Source organism: Hemiscyllium ocellatum, chromosome 5 (genome assembly GCF_020745735.1).
Source record: "Hemiscyllium ocellatum isolate sHemOce1 chromosome 5, sHemOce1.pat.X.cur, whole genome shotgun sequence".
NCBI lineage: Eukaryota > Metazoa > Chordata > Chondrichthyes > Orectolobiformes > Hemiscylliidae > Hemiscyllium > Hemiscyllium ocellatum.
In genome coordinates this window covers 32,736,552-32,756,198 of record NC_083405.1, presented here as the reverse complement: position 1 = coordinate 32,756,198, position 19,647 = coordinate 32,736,552, and the positions used below count along the sequence as shown (strand labels likewise).

Genomic DNA, 19,647 nt, shown 5'->3' with positions numbered 1-19,647 from the left:
AAGTCACCATAGGAAATGACATCACCAACCCAAAGAAACGCAAATACATAAAGAGAAATTGGGCTATACCACTAGTGCTTTACCTGGAGGCTCACTGAAGATGTTACCTCGTATGGTGACTAAACATCTGAAAATGAAACTTCCAGCTCAGCAAGCAAACCTACATCCTGAATTTATCCCAATTTTTGACAACCTCCTCATTGTCCAATTTAATTTGAGGAATGTCCAGTTCAGAATCCTCTGAAATTGGTTCTTCCCTTTGTGTTGTAACCAATAACACAGACTCCTTTGGCTTTCCTTCCCTGTCAAAATGCCTTTTGAGCATATTCACATGACACACACTGTGAGATTTCTTTCTGTCTGGAGTCCTTGTCAAATAGTTCATCTCACTCAATTTCCTTTCGACTTGATGAAGTCCACTAAACCTTGCTTTTAAAGGTTCACCTATCACTGGAAGTAACACTAAAACCTTATTCCCGATGGCAAAATTGCAAGTTTTTGATTTCTTGTCTGCTTCCTGTTTCATTGTATGCTGTGATACTTTTAAATGCTGTCTAGCCAATTCTCCTACTCTATTTAATCATTCCTGAATATTTTACACATAGTCCAAATATGTGGTCTCTGAATTCTGACTTACTAATTTCTCCTTTAGTCAATTTTAGCGGTCCTTTCACTTCATGCCTAAAAACTAATTCAAATGGAGTGAATTTGGTAGATTCATTTGATACATGTCTGATCAGAAAAAGCACAAATGCAATTCCTTTATCCTAATCATTTGGATAGTCTTGACTATAAGCCATCAACATGGTCTTTAATGTCTGAGGCCACCTTTCGAGCACTCCCTGGGACTCTGGATGGTACGCAGTAGATTTGAATTGTTTTATTTCTAAGCTGTCTGTAACTTCCTTAAATTTTTTTTATGCAAAGTTTGACCCCTGATCTGATTATATCTCAGTGGGTAGTCCATATCTTGTCAAAAATTTGAATGACTCCTCTACAATCCTTTTACCTGTGATATTGTGTAATGAAACGCCTCTGGAAATCTAGTAGACACGTCCACTATTGTTTACAAATATTGATTCCCACTTTTTGTTTTAAATAGGGGTCCAATACAGTCAATCAAGACTCTTGTAAAAGGTTCCTCAAATTCAGAAAGAGGTATTAAAAGTGCAGGTTTTACTACTGCCTGTAATTTTCCAATTACCTGACACATATGATACGTCTGGCAAAATCCAACTACATCCTTGTGCAGTAAAAATGTTTTTGTATTTTCGATTGAGTTTTTCTCACTTCTAAATGATCCCTAGTGGTAGCTCGTGCGTCACTCGCAACACCTCCGTTCTATAACTCACTGGCAATACGACTTGATGAACTTTCTCATCCGCTGAAAATGTGATGGTCTCCATTTCCTCATTAAGATATCATTTTTAAGATAATAACATTCAGATTCTTTTTCTACATATGCCTTTTGATACAATTGTTTTAAATTTTCATCTATGTGTTCCTGGTTTGTCTCCACCATCTGATCAAACAGGGTCTCTCTCACAGCGCCAGAGACCTGGGTCAATTCCCATCTCAGGCAACTGTCTGTGTGGAGTTTGCACATTCTCCCCGTCTCTGCGTGGGTTTCCTCCGGGTGCTCCGGTTTCTTCCCACAGTCCAAAAATGTGCAGGTTAGGTGAATTGGCCATGCTAAATTGCCCATAGTGTTAGGTGAAGGAGTAAATGTAGGGGAATGAGTCTAGGTGGGTTGCTCTTCGAAGGGTCAGTGTGGACTTGTTGGGCCAAAGGGCCTGTTTCCACACTGTAAGTAATCTAATCAGAAGATAATCTAATCAGAAGGTTAAACTGATGACTTTGTGACCTCGTTACCACACAGTCAGGAAAAATCCCAGGATATGTGTCCTGCAATAGTTCAGTTGCCTGAGTTTCTACTGGCTTTTCAATTACATTAGACAGCACTCTTACCTGTGAACCAGCTATATAATTAGCAAGGACAAATTATATTCCTGGAACTGAGAGTTTGTCCAGTACTCCTATCACAACTTCTCCAGTCTTCACTGGATACTGTAACCTCACTTTACACAACTAAGCGCTTCTTGTCTCACAGTGAATTCCTGTTACTAGTACCTTTTCTAGCAATGTATTTCAGAGGTACATATCTCCTCATCTTTCAATATCACAGATTAAGAGGATCGTTTATCTCTTAATACCGTAACCTCCTTATCTGCTGCTATTGGCCTATGCAAATAAACTTTACCTTCGCATTTATGGTTTGTGAAGATCTGCCACTTCCTAATTAACCAACCTGCAACCAGCTTGTACATTCTGATGCAGCTTTCTAGCCTCCACTTTGGTTTCCGTTACCACTCCAACAAAATTCATTGTCTTATCCTGTTTTCCTATACCTGGCTTCCCAGTGTTTCTCTTAGTCCACCAACACTGTGATTTCATGTGGCTTACTTTATTGCAGTGAAAACACAGGGCTTTTTACTTTCTCTCCCCCCCTTCACGGGTTTCCTTTTTACTCTGTGGTAAATTATCCTTATGATCTCCATCGAGCTCTACCTTTCCTTTTCCACATGAGGATTTCTCTTTTCCCCAGTTTCTACCTCTCCTGGATTGAAATTGATTGTGGAAGCTAAACTTTGATTTATGGACCAACTCATAATCATCAGCCATTTCAGCTGATAATCCTACCGTTTTCACTCTCTGGCCTTCCACGAGTTCTCACTACTTCAGGAAGTGAATTTTTGAACTCCTCCAAATTAATCGTCTCTCCAAGAGGATCATAGATTTGCTCTGTTTTTAATGCCTTTGTCCACCCATCAAAATTACTGTTTGATCCTTTCAAACTCAATGTAAGTTTGACCAAGGTCGCTCCTTAGATTCCTGAAACGTTGTCTGTAGGTTTCTGGCACTAGGTCATCTGCACTTAAGGTGGCTTTCTTCACCTCCACTTGTGCCCAAGATACCTTTTCTGATAATGACGCAAATACCTCACTAGCTCTACTTACAGGTTTCATTTGGATCAACAAAACCCAGATGGTCACTGACATTTGTTTAGTCACCTTTTCAAAAAAAAATGAAAAAGGCTTTCAACAGACTTAAGACAATATTTGGGATTAATATCCTCTCATCATTTGGAAATTTCCTCACAATGTCATGTAGAGTCATGAAGAATCTGCTTTTACTGTGGTGCTGGTGTACAACTTAGTGCATAGGGAGATATGATGTCGACTGCAACTCTATAATGAGATAGTTGCAGAAAGCTGAGGTCCTCCAAGGTTGCTATTGACTATTCAACTGACCTTGACTGTGAAGCTTGGATCATGCTCACACTGATCTTCAGCACTCTTTGCAACCCAGTAGAAAGTGTAAGTAACCTCATCAATAAATCCTATGTCAGCTAATTTGGTTTCCTGTCAAGCAATAATGTTGACACCAAGCTTATGTAGCTCAAGGTCAACCTGCGATGTCTTGCATACACTTCCTGTGGAAAGTTGATCATTGTTCTTGCCAATGCACATAATCCTTACATTCTAGCTTTCAACCCAAAAGGTTACATTACTTTGCTGAATCCAGCATTGTTTTAGGAGGTGCAGGTTTGCCTAGCATATGTATTCCCTCACGAGTTCACAGGTTGATATACAGAGGAAAGAAAAGAACTTATACTGTTACAATCTATTTGGGAAAGTGTGCTGATTCTCAAACTAACCAGGCTCCTCCCAGCATTGCTATAGAAATTAAGGTTTTATTCAAAGTACACAGGGATTAATCAGGGATTGTCAGTATGGACTTATTAAAAGAAGGTTATGTTTGACAAATTTGATCTATCCTTTTGAGGAAGTAATCAGAAGCATTTGGTGTGCTCAACATGGACTTTAGCAAGGCCTTTAAAAAGGTTACTCATAGCAGACTGGTCCCAAAAGTAAGATCGAATGGAATCAAAGGCAAAGTGATAATTTGGATTCAAAATTGGCTGAGAGGCAAGAAGCAAAGGATAATGTCAGAGGGATGTTTTTGTGTTAGTGGGGGTCACTTGTAGGTTCTGCAGGCCATCATACTGGGGCCCTTGATGTCTGCAGTGTTCATTAATGATTGAACTTAAATTTAGAGGGCAAGATCAATAAATTTACAGACAGCCTGCAAATGGTCGAGTAGTAACTAATGAGGAGGATAACCGGAAACTACAGGAGGATATCAATGGACTTATATATATTGTATATTTTTACGTTGCAGCTGGGGAAATCATTGAGGGGGCTCAATTTCAATTTTGTGTCAGTCGGAATTCAACTGCACTGGGCAAACATACGGTTGGAAGATGTGTGACCACTGGCCCTTGGCTATGATCGTGACCATCTGGTTCTTGGTTGGCAATGCCAAAATGTTTTTCATGAAATAGTCTGTAATTATCAGCATATTTGTGCTTGGTAGCAAACTTATCAAGCATGAATTAATCCGTGTCTATCAACTACATGGGGAACAGGTCTGGATTTTTACCCTAGGTGCCAGGCAGCTGACACTGGGAACTTTTGATGCTTTCTTGCTCACAGAATTGTAATTGTAAACACCAGTACAAAATACCCTCAAAGGTACCTTGACAGAGAATCACATACACAATGTGTCCTAGATATTTTCCAATCAACCTTTTTGGATTTCGAACCAATGTATACAGCTTCTGCACTGATTGTTTCAGGAGGCTGGCATGCTTTGACATCAACAGAAGAATGCAAAGTGCATTTTATTCTAGAATGAAGGTGTTCAGTTGCTCAGAGTAATTGACTTAGAACACTTTGTGAAAGTAGTCAGGGACGATATGGGAGGGATAGGCCCCAACCTTTTGTGGTATCATTCAAGTACAGCAAGAAACATGGTATGAACACCAACTTGTTGCCTCAATGTCATGTAATTTAGCCAGTAGTTCAACTGAGCCCAAAGAACTAAATACAAAAACTAAGATTTCTGAACTCCACAAAAAGATGAACTAATAATAATCCAGTAAATAGCTCTAAATGTTGTGTTTTGAATGAAATCTCAGTCTATAGTACTGATTGCAAACATTTAAGTCAAGTGCTTTTTCTTAAAAATGCTTTTATTGGATGATTTGATAAACTTTCTCCTTTTCCTTTGTTTTACACCCTTTCCTGCAACTATTTACAGAAGTGTAGTTTGTGGTGATGTAGATGCAACAAGGTTTGCTAAGAAATAGCGAACTAGCAAAACATGTCTAGACATAACTCCTCCTCCAATAATGTCTGCCATGTCTCTAAAACAAGAAGAAAATGTAAACTACATATTCTATAGTGAAGGAAACATTGAATTCTTATTGCAGAAGAATAACTGATTTGCCAGTTGAAATATTACAATTTGTTGAGCTCACATATATTTGAAGTGAGACACATTTCTATTGGGGTTATAGCTATCACATATTCCACTTCAGGAATCAAAATGGTTTACAGCAGTAAATGAAACATCAGAGATACGATCGCCTACGTGCAGGACAGAGGGTTGGACGCCTGCCTGATCAGCCTGGACCAGGAGAAAGCCTTTGACAGGATATCACACAGGTATATGAGAGATGTTCTCTCCAAAATGGGCTTTGGGGAGGGAATCTGCAATTGGATCAGACTGCTCTACACCAACATCGTCAGTGCAGTCTCAATCAATGTGTGGGAATCAGATAGCTTCCCAGTCAGATCTGGAGTCAGGCAGGGCTGCCCTCTCTCTCCTGCCTTGTTTGTGTGCTGCATAGAGCCATTTGCCGAGTCCATCAGGAAGGATGCGAGCCTGAGAGGGGTGACTATTCCGGGCAGCGGGGGCCTGCAGGTTAAGGCCTCCCTGTACATGGATGACGTCGCCGTCTTCTGCTCGGATCCGCTGTCCGTGCGCAGACTCATGTGCATTTGTGACCAGTTCGAACGGGCCTCGGGGCCAAGGTAAACCGAGGCAAGAGCGAGGCCATGCTCTTCGGGAACTGGGCCGACCAATCCTCGATCCCCTTCACCGTCAGGACCGACTACCTGAAGGTGCTGGGTATTTGGTTCGGGGGAGCTGGGGCGTGCGTCAGGTCTTGGGAGGAGCGTATCAGTAAAGTGAGGCAGAAACTGGGCAGGTGGAAGCTACGGTCGCTCTCCATCACGGGAAAAAACCTGGTCATCAGGTGTGAGGCACTGTCATTGCTGTTGTACGTGGCACAGGTCTGGCCTATTCCCAGAACCTGCGCCGCTGCAGTCACCCGGGCCATCTTCCAGTTCATATGGAGTTCAAAGATGGACCGGGTCCGAAGGGACTCGCTGTACAAAGATCTGGGAAACGGGGGAAAAAATACACCCAATGCCACCCTCACCCTGATGGCCACCTTTGTGTGTGGCTGCATCAAGCTGTGCGTGGATACCCGGTACGCAAACACCAAGTGTCACTACGTACTGAGGTTCTACCTGTCCCCGGTGTTGCGAAGGATGGGCCTGGCCTCGCTGCCGCGGAACGCTCCGAGTAGTTGGACCGTTCCGTACCACCTGTCCTTCGTGGAGAAATTTTTGAAGAAAAACACCTTTGACCACAAGTCCATCAGGAAGTGGTCAACACGTAGCATCCTTGAGACCCTTCGGGAAAAGGAGAGGGTGGATCCTGTCGAGTGGTTCCCTGAGCAGACTGTCAAAGCAATTTGGCAGAATGCCTCATCGCCAGAACTTTCCAACAAGCACCAAGACATGGCTTGGCTGGTGGTGAGAAGGGCTCTACCTGTGAGATCATTTATGCACGCCCGGACTCTCAGCCGCACCGCACGCTGCCCTCGAAGCGGCTGCAGGTGGGAAGAGACTGTCACACACCTCCTTCTGGAATGTGCCTATGCAGAGGAAGTCTGGAGAGGAATGCAGTGGTATTTGTCGAGGTTCGTCCCGAGCAGCGCCGTGACGCGGGACTCCGTGCTCTACGGCCTGTTCCCCGGGACGCACACCGAGACGAACATCAACTGCGCCTGGAGGATCATCAACTCGGTGAAGGACGCTCTCTGGGTGGTCCGAAACCTGTTGATCTTCCAGCTGAATGAGTTGACCCCGACTGAGTGTTGCAGACTGGCACATTCCAAGGTCCAGGACTACGTGTTGAGGGACGCGCTGAAGCTTGGGGCAGCTGCCGCCAAGGCACGGTGGGGAAAGACCACCGTTTAACATCTGCCTGTCTAAAGAAGATCGGGGGCCCTGCAGTCATTTGGGCTCTGCTGACGCCTTAGCTCAATATGTGAGTGAGAAATGCACAGATCTGTATGTAATAATGAAAATTCTGAGCTGTGTATGTAAATGTTGACAGATGTATGGCATTACCAAATGTACAGTGTATCAAATATTTTATGAATAAAGTATATTTTTGAAATAAAAAAAATTTTGGCTTTTTAATGGGGAATGTTGCTGAACAAAGAGACCTGGGAGTGCAGGTTCATAGCTCCTTGAAAATGGAGTCACACGTAGATAGAAGGCGTTTGGTTTGCTTTCCTTTATTGATCAGAGCATTGGGTATAGGAGTTGGGAGGTCATGTTGCAGCTGTATAGGACATTTGATTAGGCCACTTTTGGAATATTGTGCGCAATTCTGGTCTTGTTCCTATTGGAAGGAAGTTGCGAAACATGAAAGGGTTCAGAAAAGATTTACAAGCATGTTGCCAGGGTTGGAAGGTTTGAGCTATAGGAAGAGGCTGAATAGGCTGGGGCTGTTTTCCCTGGAGCGTCACAGGCTGAGGGGTGACCTTACAGAGGTTTATAAAATCATGAGTGGCATGGCCAGGGTAAATAGATGAGGTTTTTTGTCTGGGGTGGGGAGTCCAGAACTGGAAGGCATAAGTTTAAGATTAGAGGGGGATAATTTAAAAGGTACGTAACATGCAGCTTTTTCACACAGAAGGTGATGTGTATGGAATGAGCTGCCAGAGGAAGTGGTGGAGGCTGGTACAATTACAGCATTTAAAAGGCATCTCGATGGGTATATAAATAGGAAGGGTTTAGAGGAATATGGGTCAAATGCTGGCAAATGGGACTAGATTAGGTTAGGATATCTGGTTGACATGGATGAGTTGGACCAAAGGGTTTGTTTCCAATGTGCACATCTCTACGACTCTATAATGTTAGTGCTGGGTCTTTGATGCAGTAACAAAAAAGTAACCTTATTTCTCTGCTGTCTTAAAAACTTTTTTCTTAATTGACAAAGTGATATTTGTCTTAACATACCCCTTTCAGCAAAACATTTCCTACTCCAAAAGCTCTGAGAAAGAACCTTCTCCCAACCTTTCCCTTATTTTTCAATTGACCCAGATAATTGACACCCATCCTGGGAAGTTTTTCTGTATTCACCAGGTCAAAACCCTTCATAGTTAAGGTCATTTCTTGTTAGCCTGCTTTGTTTCTGTGAAATAATTACAGTTGCTCAAGTTCCTCTTCTTGCTAATTGGGGCATAACCACAACTGGATATGACTATCCATGCACTTTACACCACTATTTATAAAATCCAAAATACCGTTGCCTTCTTTTTTGTGGCTGTGCCTATCTGCATTTTTAATACCTTATCGTTTTGCTGATTTGCTACCTTAAATAGTTTTCCAGTTGGTTTCTACTACCACGTTGTTCTTCCTCTCCAACTGGATCATTTCACTTTTTGATGGTGAACTGTACGTTCCAAACATCTTCTTGTTTCCCTGTTCTAAGGAAGGATCACTGGACCTGAAATGTCAACTCTGATGCCTCTTCACAGATGCTGCAAGATCTGTTGAGCAATTTTTGTTTTTGTTTGTTTTCCTGACCTGCTTACATCATATTTGTAAAAGTTTGCCAAACAATATCATCCCCAACCCCATCCACGGAGATAGTATTAGCAGGTTTTCTATCTGACACAATGGTCTCAAAAACCAAATAATTTATATAGGTTATGAAGAGCAAATTATGTTTTAATCTTTGTCAAATCCAATCAACATTCAATTCCTTAACCTTTCACAAAAACAAAATACAGTACTACAAATGTTGGAAATCTGAAAGTGTTGGAACAAATCCCTATGCTTTGTAAGTCTGGCAGCACCTGTGGATTGCAAGGAGAAGTGGCCAGAATTTTTAAATTATTATGAGGTCCAAATCAAAAGAATGTAGGCACACAATTTGGCACTGCTGTAATGATTTGCCTTACAGCAACACTGGTATGCTGTAATGATTCTGCCTTTGGCACAAATTTTCAATGAAGGTGCTCAGGTCTGGATTTCTGGCAGGCAGTTAACCATGGAGAATTACAGGATCAATTAAGGGCTAGCTGTGCCCTACCTGGGATTCTCAGCTAGCCATGCCATTGGCCCATGTTGGCCTGGCTTTCTCCCTCTGTTTCTCCATTTACATATCAGTAGACCCCACCTCAGCCGGTATAGAAGCCTCCCGTTGATTCTCCAGCTTAGGGAGTATGCCTGTTGTCCCTGATTTAACAATAAGTTACTGCTTAACCTTGAATCAGCTACAACATTGAAAATTACAGTGAACATATCCAAAACAATCTAGAACTAGCCCCCTTATCCACTTTCCAAAGCTTGATAAAAAATACTGTCAAATTTTTCTTACGATCCCTCAGAACTAGGAAGTATTTTTAAGCAAGAGTGCAGAGGAGATTTACCAGGATGTTGCCTGGTATGGAGGGAAGGTCTTATGAGGAAAGGATGAGGGACTTGAGGCTGTTTTTGTCAGAGAGAAGGCTGAAGAGGTGACTTAATAGAGACATACAAAATGATCAGAGGATTAGATAGGGTGGATAGGGAGAGCCTTTTTCCTTGGATGGTGAACGCTATCACGAGGGGACATAGCTTTAAACTGAGGAGTGATAGATACAGGATAGATGTCAGAGGTAGGTTCTTTACTCAGAGAGTAGCAAGGACGAGGAATGCCATGCCTGCAACAGGAGTAGACTTGCCAACTTTAAGGGCATTTAAATGGTCATTGGATAAATATATAGATGACAATGGAATAGTGTAGGTTAGATGGGCTTTAGATTGGTTCCACAGATTGACGCAATATCGAGGGCCTGCTGTTCTATGAATGCATCATTAGAACAGATGTGAAAAAGACAGAAACTGAAAAAAATTAGTTCACTGCCCTCACAGGAAGTACGATGTGATAAAGTGTAATGGAAGCCAATTTATAATAAATATTTATTGATAATTTATCCCTGAAATATAAATAGATATAAAAGAAACGGTTAAGAAAGAATAGGAAACGAAGCATGGAAGCAAAGTTCGAATTTTCCATTTTATTGTGAAGAAACAGTACCAATGCAGTCAACAACGTACAGGTAAAATGTGAGTGGCCCTGATTAGGAATGAGACAAGGAACAATCACGAAAACAAAAAAATGTGATCTACGATCCATGCGTGTTAGCTATCGGATCACCTTATAGCTGTAGTTGAGTGGAATTGAAGAAGTTACTCAAATGAGAAAGAATTTAGCCAAGCGGAGCTCAGTGATGCATTGGCTGGTGGTGAGAGATGGAGGTGCAGAAAGAGATACATCGATGGTGAGAAGGAGACAGTGCCAGGAATTTAAAAACTGTGGAGAAGTCACCCTACTGCAGACTTCCTCTTTCCTCTTATCCCCCAACCCATCCTCAAAAATGCTGGATTGTATTGCATTCCAACTTATCCAATTTTTGCTGAAAGGTCAACGACCTCAAATATTTAAAAAAAAACGCACAACGCCAGGTCGGAGTCTGACAGGTTTAAATGGAAGCACAGGAGCTTTCAGAGCGACGCTCCTTCATCAGGTGACAGTGGAGGGCTCGATCCTAACACACAGAATTTATAGCAAAAATTTAGTGTGCTGTCACTGAAATTATACATTGAACATTTGATCTCCAAATCATGACCTTAAATATAATTGTTTACGGGCTGCCAGGGTCTTTCTGTTTTTTTGTTTCAGATTTACATGTCACATTGTGTTGTGTTTTGACTATTTCCCAGGTGCTGACAGGACGACCCAGACCCCACTTCCTTTGGCCCAGACTCTCAGCTGCTCCACTTTCTGCCCTCTTACAGAAATTAAAATTAACTCGGAACAGTTTCCTTTCAAATCAGCGCACACTCACACTCACACACACACACACACGCGGCGGGATCAGAAAGTCAGCCACAAACCAGGAGCCGACGGCGCAGCGCGATCCGCCCCTCACGCCGGAAGTGGGGGGCCCCGGTTACCAGGGTGAAAGGTGAAAGGTGAAAAAGGGGCGGGGCCCGCTGCCGCGGAGAGGTCATGGCTGCCGCCGCTGAAGGTAAAGCAGAGTCTTCCCTGTGAGCAGGAGCCCGGCTCTGGGCACGGCTGATACGCCTTTCACGGTGAATCAGGGCCGTTCCCCACCCCCCAACCCCCACCCCCCCCCCCCCCCCCACTCCCCCCTTCCCACTCCCCCCACTTCCCACTTCCCCCCCACTTCCCACTTCCCCCCCCACTTCCCACTCCCCCCCACTTCCCACTCTCCCCCCCCCACTCCCCACACTCCCCCCCCCCACTTCCCACTCTCCCCCCCCCCACTTCCCACTCTCCCCCCCCCCACTTCCCACTCTCCCCCCCCCCACTTCCCACTCTCCCCCCCCCCCACCCCACTCTCCCCCCCCCCCCCACTTCCCACTCTTCCCCCCCCCCCCACTTCCCACTCTCCCCCCCCCCACTTCCCACTCTCCCCCCCCCCACTTCCCACTCTCCCCCCCCCCACTTCCCACTCTCCCCCCCCCCCCCACTTCCCACTCTCCCCCCCCCCCCCACTTCCCACTCTCCCCCCCCCCACTTCCCACTCTCCCCCCCCCCACTTCCCACTCTCCCCCCCCCCACTTCCCACTCTCCCCCCCCCCCCACTTCCCACTCTCTCCCCCCCCCCCCACTTCCCACTCTCCCCCCCCCACTTCCCACTCTCCCCCCCCCCCCACTTCCCACTCTCTCCCCCCCCCCCCACTTCCCACTCTCCCCCCCCCCCCACTTCCCACTCTTCTCCCCCCCCCCACTTCCCACTCTCTCCCCCCCCCCCCCACTCCCCCCTCCCCCCTCCCCCCGTAGTTACACGGAAGTTAAGATCCCACAGCCGGCTATTTAAATGCGGACACCGCTGGCACGTGGGGTCGGTGGGTGTGTGTGGTGTTAATGGAGTGGTCCTCATGAACCCCTCCTGGACTTTCCTCATTCAACTCACACCGCCCAGTGACTTCATACTCCTCTTGCCACCACCACCACGGGAGTGACCTCGTTCTGCTGCCCCTGCCACCCCCACCCCCCCAGCCCGGGATGTCTTTATTCCCTCCAAAGGACTGTCCTCACTCCTCGTCCTCCACACCGCCCCCCTCTGCCAGTCCTCGTCCCCCACACACAGCCCCCCTCTGCCAGTCCTCGTACCCCACACACACACCCCCGCCAGTCCTCATGCCCCATACATACCCCCTCTGCTAGTCCTCGTCCTTCACTCACCCCTCCCCGCCAGTCTTCATCCCTCACTCACCCCTCCCTGCCAGTCTTCATCCCTCACTCACCCCTCCCTGCCAGTCTTCGTCCCTCACTCACCCCTCCCCGCCAGTCTTCGCCCCTCACTCACCCCCCCGCCAGTCCTCATCCCCCCCACACCCCCCCCCGCCAGTCCTCATCCCCCCCACACCCCCCCCCGCCAGTCCTCGTCCCCCACACCCCCCCCTGCCAGTCCTCATCCCCCACACCCCCCCTGCCAGTCCTCGTCCCCCACACCCCCCCTGCCAGTCCTCGTCCCCCTCACCTCCCCGCCAGTCCTCACCCCACCCCCCCCCTGCCAATTCTTGTCCCCACAGCCCCCCTCCACCAGTCGTCCCCCCCCGCCAGTCATTTTCCCCCCCGCCTGCCAGTATTCCTCTCTCTCTCTCTCTCTTTCTCTCTCTTACCCCCCCCCCCCCCCAAGCACCCTATCCCCACCCGGGTCTGAATACAATTCTCTCTATATTGATGCAGTTCGATCATGTATCTTCGAGGTTTTGGTTTACTTAGGAATAAGAAAGAACTAGCATTTTTTGATAATTTTTAGAGAACGTATGATCTCCCAATATGCTTTAAAACCAATGCAGTAGTCTTGAAGTCTTTTCACTGATAAGAAGTAGATGTTACAGCCTCATGTTGTGGCCAATTCTGAGTATCCTCCCTTGCTTTAGGAAGGATATGGAAGCATTAGGGACAAAAATTCATTTACCTGGCACTTTACTGAAACTGGGAGTAGCTTCTTTTGAGATGTTTAAGAGGTGTTCCAAGTGGAATCTGAGGAAAGTAGATAAGACAACTACCCATTTTCAGACTGCGAACAACTAAAGGATGTTGATTTAAAGTGATTGGCAAAAGAACTTGAGGCAAATGAAGAACAGATTTGTACTGTTGCCAAGATTTCCACTGGCCAGCCATTATGCCAATGTTGATGGGTGTTGTCCATGGAGACCCTCCAGATTTCCCATCACAGACTTTGAATTGCCCAGGAGATTGAACTTTCTCTTGGGCACTTCCTCTAGAAGTCTTCATTTCAATAGGAAACTTATTGGTTCCAATGAAATTAAGTAAAATAGTTACTCAGGAAACATTACAGCATTAAATAGATGACTGCTGAGTAACTATTTCATTTGAACCCATATCTACATCAACCATCCTCAATTACACTCACCCAGACCCCCTTTCACCCCCAGATCCTAGAACCTCACCCTCATCATATGACCCAATGCCCTTTCCTCCCCATTTGGACTGGACCTGACCCAATACAATGCCCCACCAGGATGGCCCCCCTCCGCCTGACCTAACCTAACGCTCCTCCACCCCTGCTGTTGGACCTTACTTGACATGGCACTAGCACCAGATCTGGGGACCAAGCCTGAAACACTCTGCAGACCAGGCCTGACGCTAAACTCCCCCTTGCCTCCCACACCCATTGGACGAACGTCTACAATCCACCTGACCTAACCTAAACATTGCATCACTTACCTTGCACCCTTATGAAATGGCATCTTACCTGGCACCTTACCCCCTCCCCCACCATGCCCTAACTGGAGAATGTTGATGAAGTAGGTTCAGTGGTGGTTGTCAAAAGGGAGTGGTTAATTATCTGAAAGCAAAAGGTGGAGAAATGGGACTGACTAAGCTGCTTTTGCAGTGAACCAACAGAGACAAGATGGGCCAAATGGCCTCCTTCAGTGCTGTAGCTTTTTCTATGATTCTATGTTGTATTTATCATTTTAAGTGATAAATATTACATCACTATTTTTGGTTCTACCTCAAGTTAAAGGAATGCTGTTCCTCATTTATCTAACATTAACTTGTTGAAATTCTAGGTTTTTCCAAGTTTTTTCTTTTTAGTGGGAAATATAATACCTTATGTTGGTTGCTGTTCTATGAACCATCGGATCTCGAGTACGTGGCTATTAATGTCATGCAATATTTTTTCCTCTCTTTGACACACATCAGCATGAAATGCTGACTTCTATAATATCAACTCACATGTACTTCCTAGTCAAAGTAACTAGATAACATTTGAAAGGAAGAACTTTGTATGGTCCACACTCTCTTCTCAAACCTCCAATTACTCAAACTTTTCTGTACTCCCACCAACCCCTAACCAAGGTCCACTAAGATCAGTTAAAAAATTTCCTATTGCTACGCTGGCTGAGATCAGCTAAGAAAAGACCAATGATTGAACTTCAATTTTGCTGAGTACCCTCATGGCTTATTGAGACAATATTATAAAATGGAGATATAACTTAATCAAAGGACAAGTATGTACATGACTTGCTGAGTTCTTGCAGAGAGTCACCATAAACACAATAGCTGGGGAAGAATGTGGTTTGTTTCTACCAGATGTCAACCCAGTGGTCAGGAAATCATACCTTGAGAAACAGGTTAATGTGAACAGTGTTCTGCCATCGCATAATCCTTCCTCGGCTTAATCTGAGCAATGTCATGCATTTTACAGTCTTAAATAACACATTTTAAGATTGCAACATAATAAACAATGCATATTAAATCTGAATGGAAAGCAAATCCTAAAATGATTAAATTTGTTTCTAAATATTTTATATTTTTGACTATTATATCCAAATTATACATGATACTGATACACTTCATTTTAGTCTGTTATGACCAGATTGGGAAGAGTATGCTGCTAATAATGCCCCACTATTCCACAGGCCATCACAAAATGTATAAAATCCCAATTCAACTACCAAAATAACCAATTTGCCTGACTGACTGTTATTCAGGTAAATGCAATTTCCAATGGGTTTCATCATTAACAGAAATATATCTATTTATTGTAGCACACTTTAATAAAAGGCAGAGAAAAGAAAGATTTCTAACTACTTCTATGCAAGAAACTATACTGCTTCAGTCCCTATAATCACTCATTTATATAATCACTCATGATCGATACACTCAAAAGACAGATGGTTTGACACACATTATGGATGGAAAACAAATATAGACAGAGAAAACAAAATTATGAAGATCAGATGTCTGGTACAGTTGCAACATTTAAGAGGCATTTGGATGGGTATATGAATAGGACGGGTTTGGAGGGATATGGGCCAGGTTCTGGCAAGTAGGACTAGATTGGGTTGGGATATCTGGTCGGCATGGACGGGTTGGACCGAAGCATCTGTTTCCATGCTGTACATCTCTATGACTATGTTCAGATTTTAAAGATCTGTTAAATTGTCTTAGAGATTCTGGATTTTTAGCATTGGTACGTTGCTGTCTGTAATGCTGTCATATTCTTCTTTTCAATAGCTGATCCAGCAGACCTTGATCTTTTCTTGTGCAAACTCTTGTAAGCTTTCTTGGTTTTTCTGACTTATTTCCCCACACAGCGAGAGAGAGAGAGAGAGAGATGGTTACGTTTAGTTCACAGGCTCTGGAAGTTTTCCTGCTGCCCTTGCTCCTGCAGCTCTGTAACAAACAGATAGGCAGCTCAACCAGAGGGCTGCATATCTCATAGATTTCTCCAACTCAAAAGGTTTGGCTCCTGCGCAGTTTCAGATTTTTTTCCCCCATTACTTAAAAATGCAATATTACACACTTCAAAAATATATAGTAATTGATTTTCAAGTAACAATCCTTTCCTGGTATTTCAGTTATATAGCATTCCAACGTCCGCTTCTGTTTGTTACAAAAAAAAGTAGTCTCTTATTCTGTGCTGTAAATTGGATTACATTACTGTAAATTAGTAAAAAAAAAACTAGTGTAGATGATTGTTAATCCATCAAAACAGATGTCTTCAGAATGTATATGTGTGGAAGTGACAGCAAAATTAATAAAAGTTAAATCGGTTGTGTCCAGGAAGATGGGATTAGAAAGTGCTCCTGGGTTGGCAGGGACAAGATGAGACTAATGGCCCCCTTCTGTGCTGTAGCATTTCAATGGTTCTGAGGTTCTAAATACACATGATATGGTGATGTTGTGTATTGAGCCATAATTTAATTTAGTTAGTTTTTTAACGTGACTATATTTTATAAATAGTCATGTTGCAGGTGACATTAGTATGCTGTATTCCAGAAAACTACTTTTGTAGAGGTTGTTGTGTTCTACGCTTTGAGCTGGTACAAAGTGAAAATTTCAGAGATGCAAATAAAGTGTTTCACACGATTACATTTTGTAATAAAACGTTGAGAGAAAATATGATTAGGGAAAGTGGGAGAATTAACGAAAGCATCAATCATAGCGAGCAAGTGAGGTGTGAATTACTAACCACTATGTACAGGGATGAGAGTGTGGTGCTGGAAAAGCACAGCAAGTCAGGCAGCACACGAAGAGCAGCAGAATCAACGTTTCGGGCATAAGTCCTTCATCAGGAATGTTCATTCCTAATAAAGGGCTTATGCCTGAAATGTCATTTCTCCTGCTCCTTGGATGCTGCCTGACCTGCCTCGACTCTGATCTCCAGCATCTGCAGTCCTCACTTTGTCCACTATGTGTGAGAAGTTGCTGCAAGGCTCCTTTTTAAAAGTTTTTTTTTTCACTTTAATTTTTTTCATGTCCCATCTCCTCATTCATCCTCATTTTAACATTCCTTACTTCCTGATCATTTATTGTGCCACTGTGCCCCCATGTATCATCTCCATCAGTAAGGTACCCTGATTTTGCTACTGAATTTGGTCCCATTTTATGTGCATCCTGCAGTCAATAATCGTCAATTTTTTTTAAACAGTTCCCTGCTCAAGTAATAGACTTTGTTTTTAATCTTTGATTTTTAAATTTGTGTTCTGTTTTACCTGCACTGGTAAATGAACTGCTGTGAACCTTTGTTTCTTAAAAGTAATTTTCTGCTGTACTGTACAGTACTCTACATCTGCAGATATAATAGTTGAGGAATATGTACTTGTACTGTAAGTTAAAGACTTGTCTGCAAGCAAGTAGCCTGCTTCCTTCACTGAAGCTTTGCAGGTGAATTTAGCTTGGACTGATTAGTGCTGTATATGTGTAGCCTTTTATGTTTTAGTATTTATTATACTTGTAGATTGACTTTTCCAAGCAAAAAATGTCCTCAGAAATTAAACATGGCTTTAACATAGATTTTTATGGGAAATCATGTTTGGCTTCGTCATTTTATTTTAAATCAAGATTTTCAATAACCAGTATTGTGGCTTTAAGAGAAGACATCCTAAAATTGAAATACAGAATAGTTACAGCATAGAAGTTGATTGTTTGGTCCACCGTGTCTGTATTTGCTCTTCAGAATAGCAATTTACCTAGTGCTTCTTCATCTCCCTGTCACCTTGCACATTCTTCCTTTGCAGATAGCAATTAAATTCTTCCTTGAATGCCTTGAATAATCCTGCCTCCATTATAATGTCAAGTATTTGCTGAATAAAAAAAAAACTCCCCATGTTGCCATTTCTTCTGTTCTTGGTTATCTTAAATCTATGCCTTCCCATTCTCGATTTTTTTTCCCAACAGTAGGAAGAGTTTTTGCCTACCTATCTACTCTATGATGACCCTTCATTAATTTGAATACTTTTGTCAAATTTCTCTATCAATAACTCATCTCAAATTTCATTTTAAATAAAAAAGAAAGGCCTGACACAAGTGCAAAAAAATATAAATACTGAAGGATGAGAAGACATGAAAAAGGCCCAAATAGTAACAAAGTGAGAAAATAAAGATAAGGGCTGAAGAAAGGAAACCAGCTGAAAGTACAGCAGATTGTTTTTGTTCTTGAGACATGGGCAGTATTGGCAATGATTCATTTATAGCCAATTTCAAATCCACCCGAGGTGCTGCTTGACTTCCTAGACTAGATGCTGATCTTTAATCAGAGCTCCGAAAGTACCAATAAGGAGAAAAGGGCAAAACTTTGACCAAGCAGAAATGAAGGCATACAAGTCAGGATAGATTGTGCATTAAAAGATTGTAGTGTTTTGCTGATATTGATACTATTGCCCTTCTCCATGTTTGAGGTGTGGGATTGAGCTGTAATCAAACTCTTGCTTGGTGAATAAGACACAGTGGAGATACAGGATATTGAGTTGATTGTTACAGGTACTGGTCAATAATGTTAAAAACTGTAAACACTCAGTAGCACTGATAGCACTTGTGGTGAGAGAGACCAAGTTAATATTTCAGGTCTGTGACTTCATCAGAAATGTACCTCAGTTTCTCTCTCTACAGATGCTGTTCGAACTGCTGCATATTTTCTGTTCCAGATTTTCGGCATTCAATTTTGCTTTTATGTTGTGCCAGTTATACTGAAAATAAAGTTGATTTTATGCTGAGGTTGAGAGTTCTAATTGCCACTGCAACTAAAGTACTCTGTGTTGTTGTTCTCCTCAACCTGTCTGCAGTCTGTGACAAGGTTGACCGTGCCATCTTTCCAGCTGTGCTCAAGAGGTTGAGATTGTGATCGCCTGGTACAATTTTGACTTATTTAATCACAGCTAGTGTGTCTGTTTTGATTTTTTTCTCTTCTTAGCTGTGCACATTGCCACAAATCCTATCCTTGATCACCTCCCATTTCTCATCTAGGTACTGACTTTGGCAATGCCATCCAAAACACAGTCTGTTTCCATGTGAACGTTGATGATACTCAGCTCCACATCACCACTATCTTTCTCAGTTCTACTGCTGTCTCTGAATTAGCAGATTGCTAGTCTGATCAATTGAACAGGAATTTCATCTAACTAAATATTTAGAAGATCAAAGCTGTCTGAGGCTGAACCAGATGACCACAAAATGGCTATTTGTACCTCTGTAATTGCTTAATTCTGCAACTGATGTTTCTCATATGCTGCAGAAACCTTTGTCCATGTCTTTGTAATAGTCGCATTGCATTTCTGTGTGAACTTCCACATTCTACCCTCTGAAAACATGAAGTTTCCCCGATGTCCTTACTCTCACCAAGTCCTGTTCATTTTCATCATCCTCATGGCCTGAATTAGCTTCCATTAAGCAACATCTCACTTTTAAAATTCTCATTCTTGGTTTCAAATCCATCCATGGCTTAACTCTCCTAACTTTAATTTCCTCAGGTCCAAAACCCATTGAGATATCTACACTTCCTGGAATCTGGTCATTCGAGCATCCCCAATTTTAAATGCTGTATCAATGGTGTGTGTACCTTAAGTTGCCTCAAACCTAAGCTCTTGAATTCCCTCCCTA

The 19,647-nt window shown here is 43.3% G+C and overlaps 1 protein-coding gene across 1 annotated transcript in view; it reads left to right on the top strand.

Moving 5' to 3' along the window:
- Positions 1–11,219: 11,219 nt before the first annotated feature.
- The window catches only part of cmc1 (C-x(9)-C motif containing 1), a 77,321-nt gene continuing 68,893 nt past the window's right edge, over positions 11,220–19,647 (top strand). The window contains exon 1 of the mRNA XM_060825386.1: positions 11,220–11,287. Coding sequence (XP_060681369.1) covers positions 11,269–11,287 — 19 coding nt within the window. The 5' untranslated portion in view covers positions 11,220–11,268. The remainder of the gene's footprint in view (positions 11,288–19,647) is intronic.